The sequence below is a fragment of the Nerophis lumbriciformis genome, linkage group LG17, assembly GCF_033978685.3.
Source record: "Nerophis lumbriciformis linkage group LG17, RoL_Nlum_v2.1, whole genome shotgun sequence".
Classification (NCBI taxonomy): Eukaryota; Metazoa; Chordata; class Actinopteri; order Syngnathiformes; family Syngnathidae; genus Nerophis; species Nerophis lumbriciformis.
This window is the reverse complement of record NC_084564.2, coordinates 9286602-9310000: the sequence shown is the minus strand read 5'-3', so window position 1 is coordinate 9310000 and position 23399 is coordinate 9286602. Positions and strand designations below refer to the sequence as shown.

Sequence of the window (23399 nt, the reverse complement as noted above, 5' to 3'; positions counted from 1 at the left end):
GCCGAGAGTATAGAGCTGGTCCACAGTTCCACGACCAGGACGAAAACCACACTGTTCCTCCTGAATCCGAGGTTCGACTATCCGGCGTAGCCTCCTCTCCAGTACACCTGAATAGACCTTACCGGGAAGGCTGAGGAGTGTGATCCAACGATAGTTAGAACACACCCTCCGGTTCCCCTTCTTAAAGAGAGGAACCACCACCCCGGTCTGCCAATCCAGTGGTACCGCCCCCGATGTCCACGCGATGCTGCAGAGTCTTGTCAACCAAGACAGCCCCACAGCATCCAGAGCCTTAAGGAACTCCGGGCGGATCTCATCTACCCCCGGGGCCTTGCCACCGAGGAGCTTTTTAACTACCTCAGCAACCTCAGCCCCAGAAATAGGAGAGCCCACCACAGACTCCCCAGGCACTGCTTCCTCATAGGAAGACGTGTTGGTGGGATTGAGGAGGTCTTCGAAGTATTCCCTCCACCGATCCACAACATCCGCAGTCGAGGTCAGCAGAACACCATCCTCGCCATACACGGTGTTGATAGTGCACTGCTTCCCCTTCCTGAGGCGGCGGATGGTGGTCCAGAATTGCTTCGAAGCCGTCCGGAAGTCGTTTTCTATGGCCTCACCGAACTCCTCCCATGTCCGAGTTTTTGCCTCTGCGACCGCTGAAGCCGCACACCGCTTGGCCTGTCGGTACCTGTCTACTGCCTCAGGAGTCCTATGAGCCAAAAGAACCCGATAGGACTCCTTCTTCAGCTTGACGGCATCCCTCACCGCCGGTGTCCACCAACGGGTTCTAGGATTACCGCCACGACAAGCACCAACTACCTTGCGGCCACAGCTCCAATCAGCCGCCTCGACAATAGAGGCGCGGAACATGGTCCATTCAATGTCCAGCACCTCCCTCGTGACATGTTCAAAGTTCTTCCGGAGGTGGGAATTGAAACTCTCTCTGACAGGAGACTCTGCTAGACGTTCCAAGCAAACCCTCACAATGCGTTTGGGCCTGCCAGGTCTGTCCGGCATCCTCCCCCACCATCGCAGCCAACTCACCACCAGGTGGTGATCGGTAGAAAGCTCCGCCCCTCTCTTCACCCGAGTGTCCAAAACATGAGGCCGCAAATCCGATGACACAACTACAAAGTCGATCATGGAACTGCGGCCTAGGGTGTCCTGGTGCCAAGTGCACATATGGACACCCTTATGTTTGAACATGGTGTTCGTTATGGACAATCTGTGACGGGCACAAAAGTCCAATAACAAAACACCGCTTGGGTTCAGATCCGGGCAGCCATTCTTCCCAATCACGCCTCTCCAGGTTTCACTGTCGCTGCCAACATGAGCATTGAAGTCCCCCAGTAGAACGAGGGAATCACCCGGGGGAGCACTCTCAAGTACTCCCTCGAGTGAATCCAAAAAGGTTGGGTACTCTGAGCTGCGGTTTGGCGCGTAAGCGCAAACCACAGTCAGGACCCGTTCCCCCACCCGAAGGCGGAGGGAAGCTACCCTCCCTGGGTTCCTTGCAAGCGTAATGTCAGATAAATTCTAAATATTGAGGGGAAAGAAATACTTTTGAATGAAAACATTTGAGACTAAATGTCTTGTTTGTGAATGGTGGCTGGCGGCGTAGCTCCAGAATGCAGAGATGGCAGGCGATGAGAAGGTAAGAAGGTCCTTTCAATAACAGAATATGAAGATAAATTCAAATTATTGACAGGAAAAAAAAAGACTTTAAAATGAAAATATTTGAGACTAAATGTCTTGTTTGTGAATGACGGCTGGCGGCGTAGCTCCAGGATGCAGAGACGGCAGGCGATATGCATGTAAGAGTCCTTTTAATAAACAAAATATGAAGATAAATTCATAATATTGACAGGATTTTTTTTTTTTTAAATGAAACTAAATGTCTTGTTTGTGAATGGCGGCTGGTGGCGTAGTTCCAGGATGCAGAGATGGCAGGATACGTGCAGGTAAGAACGTCCTTTTATTCGGGAAAACTAAGGCCACACCAATGTGGTAGTAATGTGCGATACCACTCATTGTATCCCCTATTCGATACACAGTAAAATTCAGGCTGGTATCAGCAATACCGATACTTTGTGCAAATATATATATAAATGCAAAAAGTAGTGGACATGGGGGAAAAAATGTTTTTATAATTGTGTTTGTTTGTTTGTTTTTTGTCGACATGTATCTCGTGCGCACGAGAAACTTTTTATAAAGTTATTAAAAAAAAAAAAAAATTTTTTAATTTTTTTTTTAGACATGTATTAGACGAGAAACTTTCTCGTGCGCACGAGATACATGTCTAAAAAAAAAAAAAAAAACATTTCCCCCATGTCCCTTTAGGGGCTCCGTAAGATTGTAAGAATAGCTAAAAAAAAAAATTTTAAAAAAAAGTTTGCATGCTAATATTGGCATGTTAGCTTGCTAACGTAAGCATGCTTATATATAGCATGTGTCAGTACCAAGTTGGAAGACTCTGATGTGTATGGTTGTAAAAATTGCTAAAAAAAAAAAAAAAAAAAAAGTTAGCATGTGTCAACTACCAAGTTATATGACTTTAAGGTGTACGCTTGTAAATTTAGCTTAAAAAAAAAAAAGAAGAAGTCAGCGTGTTAATGTTAGCATGCTAACAGTTATCACATATCAAATACCAAGTTACTTGTAAAATAAGCTAAAAAAAAACAATATGCTAACAGTTATCTTTTGTCACAAACCAGGTTGTATGACTGATGTGTACAATTGTGAAATAGCTGCAAGAAAGTTAGCATGTGTCAACTACCGAGTTATGACTCTGAGGTGTATGCTTGTAAAATTAACTTTAAAAAAAAGTTAGTAGTAAAATTGGCTATTATTGCTTTTATTGTCCTATGTGCCCTGTGCAGCACTTTGGTCAACGTAAGTTATTTTAATCTGCTATATAAATAAAGCTTGACTTGACTTGCTCTGACTAAAAAATGCTAACAAGTAGAATACGCAACATACCAAGCTATATGACTGTGTGGCTGAAAAATGTGCTTTAAAAGTTAGCACGTTAATTTTAGCATGCTAACAGGTAGCATTGGCTCAAAAAAAAGTTAGCATGTGTCAAGTCTTTGTGTGTAAACAGTAAAAGGTAACTTGCATAAAAAACATGCATTGCCTTTAATGGAAACGTGGGCCCCACCCAAGATGGCTACCATGGAGGCACGTTGTCCCTACCTAAGATGGCCACCATGAGTGAAAAAAATTGTATTTTCGGTGAGAAAAGGCACAAATGGGCTGGTTTTCCCCACCAACTGTTGTGTATACCGTATTTTTCGGAGTATAAGTCGCACCGGCCGAAAATGCATAATAAAGAAAGAAAACATATTTAAGTCGCATTTTTTGGGGAAATTTATTTGATAAAAGCCAACACCAAAAATAGACATTTGAAAGGCAATTTAAAATAAATAAAGAATAGTGAACAACAGGCTGAATAAGTGTACGTTATATGAGGCATAAATAACCAACTGGTATGTTAACGTAACATATTATGGTAAGAGTCATTCAAATAACTATAACATATAGAACATGCTATACGTTTACCAAACAATCTGTCACTCTTAATCGCTAAATCCCATGAAATCTTATACGTCTAGTCTCTTACGTGAATGAGATAAATAATATTATTTGATATTTTACGCTAACGTGTTAATAATTTCACACATAAGTCGCTCCTGAGTATAAGTCACACCCCCGGCCAAACTATGAAAAAAAACTGCGACTTATAGTCCGAAAAATACGGTATGTATTTTTCCAAAATGTGCCGACTTCCGAGGACGTGACTGCTGAGTTGAGAATATGTAAATCATCTTTTTCTAGAAGTTTTTCATGCATGATGTCCAGCAGGTGCCACCGTAAGACCCTTTGAGAATGAAAGATGATCCTGCAGTGCTCAGCTGTGCTGTGAATATCCCACCAATAATATATACTGTGGGGGGAATATATATATATATATATATATATATATATCTTACTTGCCAACCTTGAGACCTCCGATTTCGGGGGGTGGGGGCGTGGTCGGGAGTGGGGCAGGGCGTGGTTGAGGGCGTGGTTAAGAGGGGAGGAGTATAATGACAGCTAGAATTCACCAAGTCAAGTATTTCATACATATATATATATATATATCTACATCCTGAAAATATGCAAACAAAACTGTGTTTAGATAATTGATACTTCAAACTTGCATAAATAAATATTAAGGAATATAACATAACTTGGCTTCTGAGAGCTTCAAAATGTAATGAATAAAATGCTACGGTTGTTGATAAACAAGCAACTATTTTAATAATTAAATATGGTCATTTTAAATTAATTATTATGATAATTTAAAATTAATTATTTCAAATATGTTTATTTTAATGTATAATTTTAATGCCTGGATGTAATAAGGAGTCAGAAAAAATATAATAAAAATACAATTAATTTTGATGTTTTTAGCAAAATATAGTAAAAATGTATTTAGTTGTTTTTTTTTTAAATTAATAAATATATTTATTTGTAGGTAAGATAGACATAATAATACAATTTATCTCTTGTCTGGATGATTTAGTTCTTGTCACCCTGTTGTCCTCCCGTCATGAAAAAAGGCTGTCCTCACTCAGGTCCGCATGGAGCTGGAGGGGGCGTGGCCACCAGCTCCGGCTGAAAATCGGGAGATTTTCGGGAGAATATTTGTCCCAGGAGGTTTTCGGGAGAGGCACTGAATTTCGGGAGTCTCCCGGAAAATTCGGGAGGGTTGGCAAGTATGATTTATATATATTATATATATATATATATATGTATATGTATATGTATATGTATATATATATGTATGTATATGTATGTATATATATATATATATATATGTATATATACGTATATGTATATATATATGTATATGTATATATATATATGTATGTATATATATATGTATATATATATATATATATATATGTATATATACGTATATATATATATATATATATATATATATATATATGTATATATACGTATATATATATATATATATACATATATATGTATATATATGTATATATACATATATATATGTATATATACATATATATATGTATATATACATATATATATATATGTATATATACATATATATATATGTATATATACATATATATATATATGTATATATACATATATATATATATACATATGTGTATATATATATATATATATATATATATATACATATGTATGTGTGTGTTTCCAAATACACAGGACAAGATGTTAAAATCCAGAGTGCCACCTCTTACATACTTCCCAACCCTCCCGAATTTTCCGGGAGACTCACGAATTTCAGTGCCTCTCCCGAAAATCTCCTGGGACAACATTAACCCGAAAATCTCCCGATTTCCGGCCGGACAACTATATTGGGGGCGTGCCTTAAAGGCACCGCCTTAAAGGCACCGCCTTTAGCGTCGTCTCTCACCTGAAAAGGAGACTATTATATATGTCTCCGTTATGGGTTGTACTTGCATAGCGCTTTTCTACCTTCAAGGTACTCAAAGCGCTTTGACACTACTTCCACATTTACCCATTCACACACACATTCACACACTGATGGAGGGAGCTGCCATGCAAGGCGCTAACCAGCACCCATCAGGAGCAAGGGTGAAGTGTCTTGCTCAGGACACAACGGACATGACGAGGTTGGTACTAGGTGGGGATTGAACCAGGGACCCTCGGGTCGCGCACGGCCATTCTTCCACTGCGACACGCCGTCCCTACGTTATCCATAGGTTTATCTGTAACCCACAAAGTAGGCAGGCACGGAGCTATTTCTCAGCGTGTGTTTATTCCAGCCGGCACGTTAATACACTGACACACAACATCCACAAGGCGGCGGAAACGCAGTATTATGGGCCACCTTGCAAGCAACATCCTGTTCTCATTTGCGGATGTTTTCAACAAATCCGTGAAGGATATGTTCCCGGATTCAGAGATCGCTCGCCAGTACTCAAATGGCAGAACAAAAGCTACTTAAATAGTGAAAGGTAAGTGTTTTTTTTTTTTTTTAAAGTAAGCAGCAAGTACTTCCGAATTCGGAGGTCTCAAGGTTGGCAAGTATGACCTCTTACCTCCCGTGTTGAAGACTTAAAGACACTGACTTATTATCTATGTTGCTGCAGGCTGGACAGAAACATCATTAGGGTTGTCAAGTGGGCTCCTACTCTCATGGACATTTCGCTGACTGGGCCCACGACACCTCAACTAGGTTCAGCGGTGCATTCTGGCGTCCCAGAAGCACCCCCTTCTGCATCTTCCCAGTCTCAGCATGAGTAATGATTCATTTTGAAGACCCGTTGGGGTCTTTCCTCTTAAGCCAGAGCCACTCTGCCACCCGCAATGTTTCCTCTTTGGCCTGACGAAGAGCTTGACCGCCAACTCCCAGGTCCCTCATCAGCCTTATTGTTGATGTTGCCACAAAGCTCCGACATCCTACAGGGCAGACTTGTGTCCTCCAGCCTCGCCGTTCAGCCTCTGCAGCGAGCTCTACATACCGGAGCTTTTTCCGCTCAAAAGCTTCCTCCACCGGATCCTCCCAAGGGACTGAGTTCAACGAAGTACACGATGTGCTGGGAGTTGGACCACAGGACTAGGTCAGGCCGCAAGTTAGTTATTGCTATCTCTGGTGGAACGATGAGTTTCTTATACACGTCCACCAGCATCTGCCAGTCCCGGGCTACCTCCAGCTGTCCCAACCTGGGCCTTGATAGTGTCTTTCGTTGCCTCCGTTCCCCCTCTCTAACAAAGGCAACTGGCATATTCAGGTTGGGTGTCCTGGGTGGAAAGGAGTTGTTGGTTGTTCTCCTGCTTTCCAGGTTTGCTGCCTAGCATTTGAGTACTTTGTTGTGTCTCCAGGTGTATCGTCCTTGGGAGAGGCTCACTTTACACCCAGTGAGGATGTGTCTTGAGTGTAGCTGGTGTTGAGCGCAGAGGGCATGATGGATCTTCACCCAGCCATTGGTTGAGGTTTTTAGGGGTGGGAAGGACATCGTAGGTTGCTCGAAGTAGGAAACTTGCCCTACTCGTTTCCATCTCCCATATGTCCCTCCAGATGATCTTCAGTTTCTCCACCCCATCCCACCTTGTCCACTGGCCCTGCTTAGATTGTGCCACAGCCTTGGCGTATCTATTCGACTCTTCCTGTCGACGGACCTCGGCCACGAGCAGCTTGCGCCGCTCAGCAGAGGATGCCTTGTTCCAGGAAGATCGTGTCTCTCCAAGTTCCAAACCAGCTCTTCCATGCTGGACTTGGCCCATGATGTCAGCGTGGTGGAGAGCAGATTTTGCCTGCTGTACTGCATTCTTAGCTGACCACTTCTTCCCTGCTGTCAGATTTCGGACAGCAGCTCGGACCACAGTATCCTTCGACTCTGTTAGGGTCATCTCGAGCCTCACTTTGGAGCATTTGAACTCCTCTGTCAGACTAGAGAGAGGCATTTCGATTTTCTCCACTCTGGTGAGGGAGATACCATACATGGTTAGTGGCCACATGAGGCGGGGTAGTAACTCAAACTGGAGGCACCAGATTTTCAGCTTGCCAGGCAGCATAGATCTTTCAATGTTCTTCAGACCTTTGGTGACTTCTTACCTTAGCTTGTCTGCTTGCTCAGTGTCCTTCAGATTTGAGTCATATCACCTTCCCAGGCTCTTAATTGGCTTCTCTGACACAGTTGGAATGGGTTCTTCACCAATTAGAAACCTTCGTTTTGTCAGTTTACCTCTGATGATAGAGATGCTTCTTGATTTTGAGGCCTTGAATTTCATTTGCTTTGTGGACTTGGAGAAGGCATTCGACCGTGTCCCTCGGGAAGTCCTGTGGGGAGTGCTCAGAGAGTATGGGGTTTCGGACTGTCTGATTGTGGCGGTCCGCTCCCTGGATGATCAGTGTCAGAGCTTGGTTCGCATTGCCGGCAGTAAGTCGGACACGTTTCCGGTGAGGGTTGGACTCCGCCAAGGCTGCCCTTTGTCACCGATTCTGTTCATAACTTTTATGGACAGAATTTCTAGGCGCAGTCAAGGCGTTAAGGGGATCCGGTTTGGTGGCTGCAGGATTAGGTCTCTGCTTTTTGCAGATGATGTGGTCCTGATGGCTTCATCTGGCCAGGATCTTCAGCTCTCACTGGATCGGTTCGCAGCTGAGTGTGAAGCGACTGGGATGGGAATCAGCACCTCCAAGTCCGAGTCCATGGTTCTCGCCCGCAAAAGGGTGGAGTGCCATCTCCGGGTTGGGGAGGAGATCTTGCCCCAAGTGGAGGAGTTCAAGTACCTCGGAGTCTTGTTCACGAGTGAGGGAAGAGTGGATCGTGAGATCGACAGGCGGATCGGTGCGGCGTCTTCAGTAATGCGGACGCTGTATCGATCCGTTGTGGTCCCATCCTTACCTATGGTCATGAGCTTTGGGTTATGACCGAAAGGACAAGATCACGGGTACAAGCGGCCGAAATGAGTTTCCTCCGCCGGGTGGCGGGGCTCTCCCTTAGAGATAGGGTGAGAAGCTCTGTCATCCGGGGGGAGCTCAAAGTAAAGCCGCTGCTCCTCCACATCGAGAGGAGCCAGATGAGGTGGTTCGGGCATCTGGTCAGGATGCCACCCGAGCGCCTCCCTAGGTAGGTGTTTAGGGCACGTCCGACTGGTAGGAGGCCACGAGGAAGACCCAGGACACGTTGGGAAGACTATGTCTCCCGGCTGGCCTGGGAACGCCTCGGGATCCCCCGGGAGGAGCTGGACGCAGTGGCTGGGGAGAGGGATGTCTGGGCTTCCCTGCTTAGGCTGCTGCCCCCGCGACCCGACCTCGGATAAGCGGAAGAAGATGGATGGATGGATGGATGGAATTTCATTCTGGCCCCAGTGATGTTCTCATGAAGCTTCCCTAGTAGGCGCCTGGTGCAGGGTGCTGTCGTTGTTATGGTTGTCATGTCATCCATATAGGCCCTGAGAGGAGGTAGGCGGATTCCCGAACTCAGCCGTTCGCCACCCACTACCCACCTGGATGCCCGCATAATGACTTCCATTGCCATGATGAAGGCCAACGGGGAGATGGTACACCCTGCCATTATTCCAACCTCCATATGGTGCCAAGTGGTGGTGGTGAAGTCTGGTGTGGTAAAACAGAGCTGCAGATCTTCAAAGTATGCCTTGACAAGGTTGGTGATGGTCTCTGGTATCCTGAAGAAGTCGAAAGATGCCCAGAGGAAACTGTGTGGCACAGAACCAAATTCATTGGCAAGGTCTAGGAAGATGAGGTGGAGATCTCTCCTCTTTCTTCGCAGTCGGGTTATTAGTCATAAAAATGTTAATAAAAAAAAAATTTTTATTATTATTATTAAACACTAAAATCTGTAGATCAACTTCAGGTGTAACTGTCGATGTAATGTTAAAAAAAAAAAAAAGAGTTGTGTTCTGTTTTTAATAGCAAACAAAATATGTCAAAGTGGGATACATGATGTGAAGTATTTGGAGCCCTAAATAGGTCAATAATTCATGACACTTTTTAATTCATTATTTTGAGCAATGACAATTTCAAAAACTAAAATCCATTCATAAAAGTGTTAAAAATAAATCATAACTTTTTATTTATTTGTCATTTTTTTACTTTCCACACTTGAGATATATCCGTCGATTATTTTAAAGTGGAATATTTGATGTGAAGTAATTGGGTCAATAATTCATAACAACATTGGTTTTGATTCATTATTATTTTTTGCCGCAATGAAATAATGAATAAAAGAAAAAAAGCATCCTGCATGGCAAATTAGTGTTATTACAGTCAGCATTCCAACTTTTAATCGTTACATTTCACCTTTTTGCTCTTTTATTCCACTTTTTTTAATACTTGTTTTTTAAAATATTATTTTTTAGAACGTGTTATCTGTTAATCTGTTAAAAAGTTAGCTGCGGGCCGCAAATGGCCCCCGGGCCACACTTTGAACATCTCTGTTGAAATGCAACACTTTTAATTAGGGATGTCCGATAATATCGGACTGCCAATATTATCGTCCGATAAATGCTTTAAAATGTAATATCGGAAATTATCGGTATCGGTTTCAAAAATATATGACTTTTTAAAACGCCGCTGTGTACACGGACGTAGGGAGAAGTACAGAACGCCAATAAACCTTAAAGGCACTGCCTTTGCGTGCCGGCCCAATCACATAATATATACTTGGTCAACAGCCATACAGGTCACACTGAGGGTGGCCGTATAAACAACTTTAACACTGTTACAAATATGCGCCACACTGTGAACCAACACCAAACAAGAATGACAAACACATCTCGGGAGAACATCCGCACCGTAACACAACATAAACAGAACAAATACCCAGAACCCGTTGCAGCACTAACTCTTCCGGGACGCTACAATACCCCCAACCCCCCCCCACCCCCACCCCCACCCGCTAACCCCTAACCCCCCACTTCAACCCCGCCCACCTCAACCTCCTCATTCTCTCTCAGGGAGAGCATGTCCCAAATTCCAAGCTGCTGTTTTGAGGCAAATAATGCACTTTGTGACTTCAATAATAAATATGGCAGTGCCATGTTGGCATTTTTTTCCATAACTTGAGTTGATTTATTTTGGAAAACCTTGTTGTTTAATGCATCCAGCGGGGCATCACAACAAAATTAGGCATAATAATATGTACATTCCACGACTGTATATATCGGTATTGGTTGATATTGGAATCGGTAATTAAGAGTTGGACAATATCGGAATATTGGATATCAGGCAAAAAAGCTATTATCGGACATCTCTACTTTTAATACATTTCCACATTCAATTACTGTGTTTAACAAATGTTATTTTTGGAAGAAAATATTCCAGTGTGAAGAACTGACGATATTATAAACTGGCAAGGAGCGCCATCTATCGGCCATTGACGCCCTTTGAACAGCCGCATCAAAATAAATCGACACCTTTATTAATACAACCAATCTTTTTTTTAATATGTTTTAAGTAATGTATCACGTTCAATGTTTTTGTTTTTTTGTTTTTTTTATCAAAACGGCGCCACTTGCGTCACGCGACACGTCCTCAACATTCAACAGCAACGAAACCGCAGATGCGAAACAACAAGTAGTGTTTACCTAAACGTCAGCATGACGGCCAGCGCTCGCATAAAAAGCTTTAAAAACGACGATTTGAAAGACCCACGAAGAACATCAAGTCGATAACGCCACAGCTTGCATCGGTAGTAAGGCAACACTATTTTTTTATAAAGTGTGCTTCCGGTCTTGTAGTAGTAGTATTACTGAGGTAGTAGTATTAAAAGCGACGCCGGAAGTAACCTGTCGCCTGGATCACCTGCAGGTGAGCTTTTCTCCTGAAGGTGGCGACAAAACACAGTAAAAAAAACCAAAAAAAAACATTTGTTGTTTTTAGTAGTGAAAGAAGTCTCTGTCCGACTGCAAACTCACTCCTAAAAAAGGTGGAAACAGTGAACGTTGTTAACGTGTCAGTTACCGTGTGCTAACAACACATGCTAATGTAACCTATTTATGGGCTTTCCTCTTTGTGATGTTAAGTTCCTGTTATACGCTGTTATACAGTATATGCCTTGAGCTCTTATTTTGAAGGCGCTAAGGGCGGAAGTGATGACACGCTGTAGTGGAGCTGAGGTTTTATAAATGTCGCCTGTACTGTATAAAAATACAAAATAACAAACACGGAGGCTGCAGTTTTACACGAGGACCACTTTATTTTCTTTCTTTCAAAACCTCCGCTCCACTACAACGTGTCATCACTTCCGCCTTTAGCGCCTTCAAAATAAGAGCTCAAGGCATATACTGTATAACAGGAATTTAACATAACAAAGAGGAAAGCCCATAAAAATAGGTTACACTAACAAGTTTTTATCTGCAGGGACACTTTAGTAAAATACAGACAAGCTTCCCTCAAGCCGTAAGACTCTTGAGCGCATCATAATTAAATTATCCCCTCAACTCCACCCAAAATGGATTAACTCGCTGGAATAAAAAAGACAATAAAACATACTTCCATGAACGTGGACGCATGTGAAAAAGTGCAATATATTTATCTGAACAGTAATCTATTTATTTATATATATATATATATTTATTGTATATATATATATATATATATATTTATATATTATTTATATATATTTATTATTTATATATGCACCTTATTGCTTTTTTTTATCCTGCACTACCATGAGCTTATGTAACGAAATTTCGTTCTTATCTGTGCTGTAAAGTTCAAATTTGAATGACAATAAAAAGGAAGTCTAAGTCTAAGTCAAATGCTCAGCCTCAAATGTTATTCGTACAGTTGGATATACATTTGAGTAGTCTGTGTACAGCTTGTACAGTGCATCCGGAATGTTTCATAACGCCTCACTTTTTCCTTATTTTGTTGTGTCGGAGTCTTGTACAAAAAATGGAATAAATTCATTTGGTCCTCAAAATTCTACACACAAAACCCCATAATGCTATTGTGAAAAAGTTTTGTTTTTTTTAAGAGATTTTTGCAAACATATTGAAAGTAAAGAATAAACAACTCAGAAATCACATGTACATAATATCAACATCCACAAATGTTAGGTTTAAATTAGAGATGTCCGATAATGGCTTGTTTGCCGATATCCGATATTGTCCAACTTTTGATTACCGATAATGATACTGTGGAAAGGAGGCAGATATGATAAAGAGTTCTTTCTTTTTAGATAGCTATGTTTATAGTAGTGCCTAGTACTTTTCCTCTGTGTATTCTACCAGTTTCTTTAGACATTTCAGATGCCTGGTTAAGGGTCGTAAACCATCGGAATGTGAAGACCTCCCCCATTGGTTTCTTATCAGTGGAGCGAGGGGAAGAGGGGGGTTGTCTTTGTGTGAGAAGGAGTTGGTTTTCCCTTTGGAATGCCAGATCAATTAGAGCAGCCGTAACGAATGTATTGATTGAGTTGACCTCCCAAAGCTTTGGAATAAACTAGAAAATATTCCAATTCTGTCTTGACGGTCCTTCTTACTCAGCATATATGTCATCTAAAGAACTTGGGATTGACCAGTAACTTAGATTCCCTGGGAGGAAGAACTGGTCCGACGCAACAATACCTGAGCCTATAACACCTACTCCAGGATTTGAGCTCCGGAATTGCAGGTGTGGCTGGACCACTATGTAGGCCTAAGAAGCCACCAAGGCTTGGAAAAAGTGCTTGATGTCAAAGCAACAGGAACTTCGCATTGACCGTTACTTCTTACAAAGCAAGTCAAGTAAGTCGAATGAAGTCCGGCAGCAGGACCAAAACCCTAAGTCTGCAGGACATCAATCTCCTCGCTCAGGCTGTGGATGAGGAACCAAGCATAGTGGTGCCCGACCTGTCACAGCCCGCAACCGAGGGTAAGATGCAAGGACGAAAAGCCACAAATCAGGTGGCCAAAATCCTGTGAGAAAAGAGTGGGAGACAATTGACACAGACATCAGCAAACTCCTCGGACAACTTAAGGGAACCCAACCAGGTCCAGAACCATAACAGCACTGAAGAAGCTCAGATGGAGATAGCCTACTGTTACCACTCTACTCGGGTTTTTTTTTGTATCTTGGGATTTAAAAGTCAACCATACCATCCATCCATCCATTTTCTACCGATTATTCCATTCGGGGTCGCTGGAGCCTATCTCAGCTACAATCGGGCGGAAGGCGGTGTACACCCTGGACAAGTCGTAGGGCCTGAACCATACCTGCTGTTTCTAATCTAATAAGCGCATTTTCAAAACAGTTTTAGAATCAGAATCAGAATAGTTTTTATTGCCATTGTTTGAGAACGAGTTCACAAACTAGGAATGTTTCTTGGTGCAATCGTGCAACATAAAACACAGATTTGGTAATAAAAAGAGCTGTAACTGAGCTATCAGATCTTGTTATTGTTCATGTGCCTGATGGCCGAGGGGAAAAAACTGTTCAGGTGGCGGGAGGTGTGGGTCTGGATGGACCGTAGTCTCCTGCCTGAGGTGAGAGTGGAGAATAGTTTGTGTCCAGGGTGAGAAGAGTCAGCTGTGATCCGACCCACACGCCTCCTGGTCCTGGAGGAGAACAGGTCCTGGAGGGATGGGAGCTTGCAGCCAATCACCTTCTCAGCAGCACGTACTGCGCTGGAGTCAATGCCTATCCTGGACTGTGGCGCCAGGAACCACACGGTGATGGAGGAGGTGAGGATGGACTCGATGATGGCTGAGTAAAACTGCACCAGCATCTCGGTCGGCAACTTGAGTTTCCTCAGCTGCCGCAGGAAGTACATCCTCTGCTGGGCCTTCTTGATGAGGGAGCTGATGGTCGGCTCCCACTTGAGGTCCTGCCCAAGAAACGAAAGGAGTCCACAATGGAGACGGGGGTGGGAGAGTCAATCAGGGTGAGGGGGGGATGGTGGAGCTTTGACTTTCCTGAAGTCCATGATCATCTCCACTGTTTTCTGCACCAGGACGCCAGCCGGTTCACCTCTCTCCTGTTGGCGGGATTATCGCCATCCAAGATGAGCCCGATGAGGGTAGTGTCATCCGCAAACTTGAGCAGCTTTACGGACTGGTGACTGGAGGTGCAGCAGTTTGTATAAAGGGAGAAGAGCCAGGGGGAAAGTACACAGCCCTGAGGAGTACCAGTGTTCCTGGTACTTTTACTATCAAATATTACGTCATTTCACCTTGCATCAAGGGATTAAAGGGGAACAATTATCACCAGAACTATGTAAGCATCAATATATACCTTGATGTTGCAGAAAAAAGACCATATATTTTTTTAACCGATTTCCGAACTCTAAATGGGTGAATTTTGGCGAATTAAACGCCTTTCTAATATTCGCTCTCGGAGCGATGACGTCACAACGTGGCGTCACATCGGGAAGCAATCCGCCATTTTCTCAAACACCGAGTCAAATCAGCTCTGTTATTTTCCGTTTTTTTTACTGTTTTCCGTACCTTGGAGACATCATGCCTCGTCGGTGTGTTGTCGGAGGGTGTAACAACACGAACAGGGATGGATTCAAGTTGCACCAGTGGCCCAAAGATGCGAAAGCGGCAAGAAATTGGACGTTTGTTCCGCACACTTTACCGACGAAAGCTATGCTACGACAGAGATGGCAAGAATGTGTGGATATCCTGCGACACTCAAAGCAGATGCATTTCCAACGATAAAGTCAAAGAAATCTGCCGCCAGACCCCCATTGAATCTGCCGGAGTGTGTGAGCAATTCAGGGACAAAGGACCTCGCTAGCACGGCAAGCAATGGCGGCAGTTTGTTCCCGCAGACGAGCGATCTAAACCCCCTATCGACCCTAGCTTCCCTGGCCTGCTGACATCAGCTCCAAAACTGGACAGATCAGCTTTCAGGAAAAGAGCGCAGATGAGGGTATGTCTACAGAATATATTAATTGATGAAAACTGGGCTGTCTGCACTCTCAAAGTGCATGTTGTTGCCAAATGTATTTCATATGCTGTAAACCTAGTTCATAGTTGTTAGTTTCCTTTAATGCCAAACAAACACATACCAATGGTTGGTTAGAAGGCGATCGCCGAATTCGTCCTCGCTTTCTCCCGTGTCGCTGGCTGTCGTGTCGTTTTCGTCGGTTTCGCTTGCATACGGTTCAAACCGATATGGCTCAATAGCTTCAGTTTCTTCTTCAATTTCGTTTTCGCTACCCGCCTCCACACTACAACCATCCGTTTCAATACATTCGTAATCTGTTGAATCGCTTAAGCCGCTGAAATCCGAGTCTGAATCCGAGCTAATGTCGCTATAGCTTGCTGTTCTTTCCGCCATGTTGTTTGTTTGTGTTGGCTTCACTGTGTGACGTCACAGGAAAATGGACGGGTGTTTATAACGATGGTTAAAATAAGGAATTTTGAAGCTTTTTTTAGGGATATTGCGTGATGGGTAAAATTTTGAAAAAAACTTAGAAAAATATAACAAGCCACTGGGAACTAAAGATGCGCGGTTTGCGGACACAACCGCGGAGTCCGCAGATTATCCGCGGGTCGGCGGTTGAAATGAAAAAAAAACTAGATTTTATCCACGGGTCGGGTCGGGCGGTTGAAATAAAAAAAAAAAAGATTTTAAATAGATTCAGGCGGGTGGCAGAGGGACATCGCACCTCCACGCGCTTGGAGGTGCGCTCAGCGCGGCTCCCAGATGATTGCGCACTGGTGTGCGTCTGGGCCGTGACAGCGTGGCACGCATTGAATGTCTCTGCTGCATTGGATCAGTCTCCTTTCTTTAACAGGCAAAAGCTTTATAACCTCACTAATGCCTTGCATCGTCTATATTAGATATATAACAACGGGCGGGTGCGGTTTTGATTAAATGTTAGATCGGGTGGATGGCGGATGGTTGACGACTTTTGTGATGCGGTTGCGGATGAAATAATTGCCTATCCGCGCATCTCTACTGGGAACTGATTTTTAATGGTTTTAACCATTCTGAAATTGTGATAATGTTCCCCTTTAACTGTTCATATTGACGTGTCGGTAAAGAAATTAAACAAATTCTTACCTTATTCCTTTAAATTTGGCAGTTTCTCTTAAAAAATCAAGTGTCTTGTTTCTTCTTCGTGGCAATCTTGCATGATCACCCGAATAATACTGCCCTCTTGTGGATTATATGTGTAATGCATGTGATCTGATAAGACTGTTTCTGTTGTTAAGATATTGCCGTTATGTTTCTGTTTGGCCAGCAGGTTGCTTCCCGTCTCTGAGCCACCATGATTCCGGCCGCCCTGCGGCGTTTTTGCAGGCTGCTGGTCCGCGTCAAGGGGATGAATGACTCCACGGAAGGCACGCGCCTGTCCCGGTGCCTCGACACCTACGACCTGGTGGCGCTGGGCGTGGGTAGCACGTTGGGCGCCGGCGTCTACGTGGTGGCCGGCGACGTGGCCAAAGACATCTCCGGACCCGCCGTGGTGCTCTCCTTCCTGATAGCGGCGTTGGCGGCTATCATGGCCGGGCTGTGCTACGCCGAGTTCGGTGCCCGTGTCCCCAAGACGGGCACGGCATACCTCTACAGTTACGTAACGGTCGGGGAGGTGCTGGCCTTCATCACCGGGTGGAACCTCCTCACCTCATATGTCATCGGTGAGACACTTTAGTAAAACACAAAATTCTACACACAATACATATGACATACTTGCCAACCCTTCCGAATTTTCCGGGAGACTCCCGAAATTCAGCGCCTCTCCCGAAATCCTCCCGGGACAAATATTTTCAGACGGGAAGACAACAGGGTGACAAGAACTAAATCATCCAGACTAGAGATAAATGGTATTATTATGTTTATCTTCCCTAAAAATAAATATATTTACTAATTTAAAAAAACCAAAAACGAAATACATTTTTACTATATTTTGCTAAAAACATCAAAATTAATTGTATTTTTATTTGTATTTTTTCTGACTCCTTATTACATCCAGCCATAGAATTATACATTAAAATAAACATATTTGAAATAATTAATTTTAAATGATCATAATTCATTTAAAATGACTATATTTAATTATTAAAATAATTGCTTGTTTATCAATAATTTTAGCATTTTATTCATTACATTTTGAAGCTCTCAGAAGCCAAGTTATGTTATAGTTCTTAAGATTTATTTATGCAAGTTTGAAGTATATATATATATATATATATATATATATATATATATATATATATATATATTAGAGATGCGCGGTTTGCGGGCACAACCGCGGAGTCTGCGGATTATCCGCGGATCGGGCGGATGAAATTTAAAAAAATTAGATTTTATCCGCGGGTCGGGTTGGGTCGAGTGGTTAAAAAAAAATTAGATTTTAGCAGCTTACCTGGCCGCCACCCCTGTTGCCGGGGGCGCGTAACAGGGGTCACTCCGCGCGCAGTGCGCTCACGAAAGGGGTGGGGCTCACCCTGGTTGATATAGACAGCAGCTAGGACGGTGGCCATGGAAGTTGGAACCCGCTAAGGAGTGTGTAACAACCCACCTGCCGAATCAACTAGCCCTGAAAATGGATGGCGCTGGAGCGTCGGGCCCATATACCCGGCCGTCGCCTGCAGTGAGACGCGCTTGGAGGTGCGCTCAGCGCGGCTCCCATATGATTGCGCACTGGTGTGCGTCTGGGTCGTGACAGCGTGGCACGCGAATGTCTGAATGCATTGGATCAGTCTCCTTTCTTTAACAGGCAAAAGCTTTATAACCTCACTAATGCCTTGCATCGTCTATATTAGATGTATAACAACGGGCGGATGCGGTTCTGATCAAATGTTAGATCAGGTGGATTGCGGATGGTTGACGACTTTCTGATGCGGTTGCGGATGAAATAATTGCCTATCCGCGCATCTCTACTATATATATATATATATATATATATATATATATATGTATGAAATACTTGACTTGGTGAGTTCTAGCTGTCAATATACTCCTCCCCTCTTAACCACGCCCCCAACCACGCCCCGCCCCACCCCTGACCACGCCCCCCGCCCCCCACCTCCCGAAATCGGAGGTCTCAAGGTTGGCAAGTATGAATAATGACAATGTGAAGTTAGTTTTTTTATAGGTTTTTGCAAACTTATTTAAAAGAAAATCACATGTACATAAGTAGAGTATCAAAATTCACAAGTTTTAGGTTTAAATTATTAAAAATAGCTAACATTTTTGCATTCAACACATATATATATGTATATATATATATATATATATATATATATATATATATATATATATATATATATATATATACAAACCCCGTTTCCATATGAGTTGGGAAATTGTGTTAGATGTAAATATAAACGGAATACAATGATTTGCAAATCATTTTCAACCCATATTCAGTTGAATATGCTACAAAGACAACATATTTGATGTTCAAACTGATAAACATTTTTATTTTTGCAAACAATCATTAACTTTAGAATTTGATGTGCCAGCAACACGTGACAAAGAAGTTGGGAAAGGTGGCAATAAATACTGATAAAGTTGAGGAATGCTCATCAAACACTTATTTGGAACATCCCACAGGTGAACAGGCAAATTGGGAACAGGTGGGTGCCATGATTGGGTATAAAAGTAGATTCCATGAAATGCTCAGTCATTCACAAACAAGGATGGGGCGAGGGTCACCACTTGTGTCAACAAATGCGTGAGCAAATTGTTGAACAGTTTAAGAAAAACCTTTCTCAACCAGCTATTGCAAGGAATTTAGGGATTTCACCATCTACGGTCCGTAATATCATCGAAGGGTTCAGAGAATTTGGAGAAATCACTGCACGTAAGCAGCTAAGCCCGTGATCTTCGATCCCTCAGGCTGTACTGCATCAACAAGCGACATCAGTGTGTAAAGGATATCACCACATGGGCTCAGGAACACTTCAGAAACCCACTGTCAGTAACAGTTGGTCGCTACATCTGTAAGTGCAAGTTAAAACTCTCCTATGAAAGGTGAAAACACCCAGAAACGCCGTCGGCTTCGCTGGGCCTGAGCTCATCTAAGATGGACTGATACAAAGTGGAAAAGTGTTCTGTGGTCCACATTTCAAATTGATTTTGGAAACTGGACGTCGTGTCCTCCGCACCAAAGAGGAAAAGAACCATCCGGATTGTTATAGGCGCAAAGTGGAAAAGGCAGCATCTGTGATGGTATGGGGGTGTATTAGTGCCCAAGACATGGGTAACTTACACATCTGTAAAGGCGCCATTAATGCTGAAAGGTACATACAGGTTTTGGAGCAACATATGTTGCCATCCAAGCAACGTTACCATGGACGCCCCTGCTTATTTCAGCAAGACAATGCCAAGCCACGTGTTACATCAACGTGGCTTCATAGTAAAAGAGTGCGGGTACTAGACTGGCCTGCCTGTAGTCCAGACCTGTCTCCCATTGAAAATGTGTGGCGCATTATGAAGCCTAAAATACCACAACGGAGACCCCCGGACTGTTGAACAACTTAAGCTGTACATCAAGCAAGAATGGGAAAGAATTCCACCTGAGAAGCTTAAAAAAATGTGTCTCCTCAGTTCCCAAATGTTTACTGAGTGTTAAAAGGAAAGGCCATGTAATACAGTGGTGAACATGCCCTTTGGCACGTGTTGCAGCCATGAAATTCTAAGTTAATTATTATTTGCAAAAAAAAAATAAAGTTTATAAGTTTGAACATCAAATATGTTGTCTTTCTAGTGCATTCAACTGAATATGGGTTGAAAATGATTTGCAAATCATTGTATTCCGTTTATATTTACATCTAACACAATTTCCCAACTCATATGGAAACAGGGTTTGTACATACATACATACATATATATATATGTATGTGTGGGGAAAAAAATCACAAGACTACTTCATCTCTACAGGCCTGTTTCATGAGGGGTTCCCTCAATCATCATGAGATTTTAATGGAAGCATTCACATACCATGGTTTATATAGGGCACAGAGTGGGTGGGTACAGGCTGGCGTAGGGGCGTGGTGATTGGCTCATGTGTTACCTAGGAGGTGTTTCCGTCTGTGGCGGCATGCTGATACAATTTCGCTGCGCTTGTTGAGGGATCACAGGTCTGGACGGTATATAATAAACAGTTTCTCTTTCAAGCATAGGTTGCATCTTTTATTACCACTATTGTAAGGTGTGCTGGATGCGAGAATTTGCCATGTTATTGAATATTCAACATTATTGTCTTTGAGGTCCCAAATGTGTTTGCTGAGTTCTGTGGTATTCCGCAGGTTTTGGTTCCTGAAAGAAGCCTTGTGATTGTTCCATCTGGTTTTAAACTCTCCCTCGGTTAATCCTACATATGTGTCGGATGTGTTAATGTCCTTGCGTGTTACCTTAGATTGGTAAACAACTGATGTTTGTAAGCACCCCCCGTTGAGAGGGCAATCAGGTTTCTTGCGGCAGTTGCAGCCTTTGTTGGTTTTGGGGTCGCTCTGTCCGGGGGCCGACGGCTCATTTGCAATTGTTTTGTTGTGGTTTGAGATAATTTGTCGTATATTGTTCATACAGCTGTAGCTCAATTTAATGTTGTTCTTGTTGAATACTTTTCTTAGGGTGTTGCCTTTGGGGAAGTGTTTGTCAATCAGAGTGAGGAATTTGTTGCCAATGTTAGTTGAGACGTTTTTGCTGTATGGGGGGTTGTACCAGATGATGTTGTTTCGTTTTCTGTTCTTTTTTGGTTGGTTTCCTGGCGTGGGTTCATAGGTGAGGGTGAAATTGTATCCGCTTTCATCAAGTGCTTTTTGGTACAGGGGGGTTGCTTGGTCAAATTCAGCTTTGCTAGATGACAGCATCGATAGCCTTTTATTAATTCCGCAAGGTATTCTTTTCGTGGTGGTGGGTGGGTGGTTGCTGTCATGGTGCACGTATTGGAGTGTTGTGTTGGATTTCGTGAATGGTTGCTAGCTGTTATTTCTCAGGTTGAAAGTGACGTCGAGGAAGTTGACGGTTTGCTTGTTGGCTTCAATCGTGATCCGTAGGCCGTTCTGTTTGAAAATTTGGCATATGCGCTTCTTGGTATTCTCGCTGCTCCTTGGCGAGGCGCGACACACTGCCAGTCCGTCATCACGGTAAATACCAAGGTTCAGGTTGAGGCTAGCGAGCTGGGAGAGGAGGAAACTCCCAACGAGTTCACACGTTTCTGCTCAGTCAAAACTTCCCATAGTGACGTCAAATGTTGAATTGTTCTTTTTTTGCCATGGTGTACTGTTGTGGATGAGAATGGAGTTTTTTGCGTGGATGATGATGTTTCTTTCGTTGCCTGTGATTGAGTCGTAGTCTGAGGCGAAGTCTAGAGCTTGAGTCAGTAGGTCTTGCGTGATGGAAGGGTAAAATTCTTCGATATCGAAGGAGATAAAGTTGTGCTGTTGTTTGTCTTGGATGTTGTTGAACCATTTGATTACTGCTGCTGTATTTCTCCATTGGTTGAGTGGTGTTTTGTCCTTGATTTTTGTGTTGACTCTGTCCAGGATTATTTTGCTGATTTTTCCTATTTCAGATTTAGTTGGGTTTATTAGTCGGCATGTTGGGTTATTTGCGAAGTTGGGTTTGTGGTCCTTCAATGTGATGAAGGCTTCCTTGTTGGCTGTGGCGTCCACCCTGTCCTCAATGTCCAGTTCAGCCGCGATCCTTTTATTTTCCAGGTGGATGTTCTGTAAAGTGTTGGGTTGTGCTTTTTTGTATGATTTGGTGATGCTTCTGTCCAGTAAGGTGTTATGTTCTGGTATGTCCATTCTGTAGAAGTTTGTGGTTTTATCGGCGGCTATGATGAGGTTGTTTACTTTCTTGATGCGCTCCTTGTCATTTTTCAGCTTGGTGAGGAGTGGGTTGTGGACTGGCTTGAATTTGACTGATTGTATCATTTTGAGCATGTCGTTCTCAAAATCCTTTAGTTCCTCAACTGTGGGTGGGTTCTTGGTAGATTTGAATCCGTAAGTTTTCTTTTGCGTTCCTTTTGTTTCAGGGTGGAGGAAAAAATGTGCTTTCCACCGCATCCTTCTTAGGAAGTGTTCCGTCTTTTCTATGAGCCTTAGCCTGTAGTCATTCTGTAGTCTTCCATCACGCAAGACCTACTGACTCAAGCACTAGACTTCGCCTCAGACTACGACTCAATCACAGGCAACGAAAGAAACATCATCATCCACGCAAAAAACTCCATACTCATCCACAACAGTACACCATGGCAAAAAAAGAACAATTCAACATTTGACGTCACTATGGGAAGTTTTGACGGAGCAGAAACGTGTGAACTAGTTGGGAGTTTCCTCCTCTCCCAGCTCGCTAGCCTCAACCTGAACCTTGGTATTTACCGTGATGACGGACTGGCAGTGTGTCGCGCCTCGCCAAGGAGCAGCGAGAATACCAAGAAGCGCATATGCCAAATTTTCAAAGAGAACGGCCTACGGATCACGATCGAAGCCAACAAGCAAACCGTCAACTTCCTCGACGTCACTTTCAACCTGAGAAATAACAGCTACCAACCATTCACGAAATCCAACACAACACTCCAATACGTGCACCATGACAGCAACCACCCACCCACCACCACGAAAAGAATACCTTGCGGAATTAATAAAAGGCTATCGATGCTGTCATCTAGCAAAGCTGAATTTGACCAAGCAACCCCCCCGTACCAAAAAGCACTTGATGAAAGCGGATACAATTTCACCCTCACCTATGAACCCACGCCAGGAAACCAACCAAAAAAGAACAGAAAACGAAACAACATCATCTGGTACAACCCCCCATACAGCAAAAACGTCTCAACTAACATTGGCCACAAATTCCTCACTCTGATTGACAAACACTTCCCCAAAGGCAACACCCTAAGAAAAGTATTCAACAAGAACAACATTAAATTGAGCTACAGCTGTATGAACAATATACGACAAAT

The 23399-nt window shown here is 43.2% G+C and overlaps 1 protein-coding gene across 4 annotated transcripts in view; it reads left to right on the top strand.

The window, feature by feature from the left end:
- Window positions 1-11201: 11201 nt before the first annotated feature.
- Window positions 11202-23399, top strand: part of LOC133614443 (high affinity cationic amino acid transporter 1-like) — a 38496-nt gene continuing 26298 nt past the window's right edge. For 3 of the 4 annotated variants that reach the window (XM_061972399.1, XM_061972398.1, XM_061972396.1), the window contains exons 1-2: window positions 11202-11350; window positions 16725-17118. In XM_061972399.1, coding sequence (XP_061828383.1) covers window positions 16749-17118 — 370 coding nt within the window. In that variant the 5' untranslated portion in view covers window positions 11202-11350; window positions 16725-16748. Of the gene's footprint in view, window positions 11351-16721; window positions 17119-23399 lie in introns of all 4 variants that reach the window. The other variant, XM_061972397.1, reaches the window with a different exon arrangement.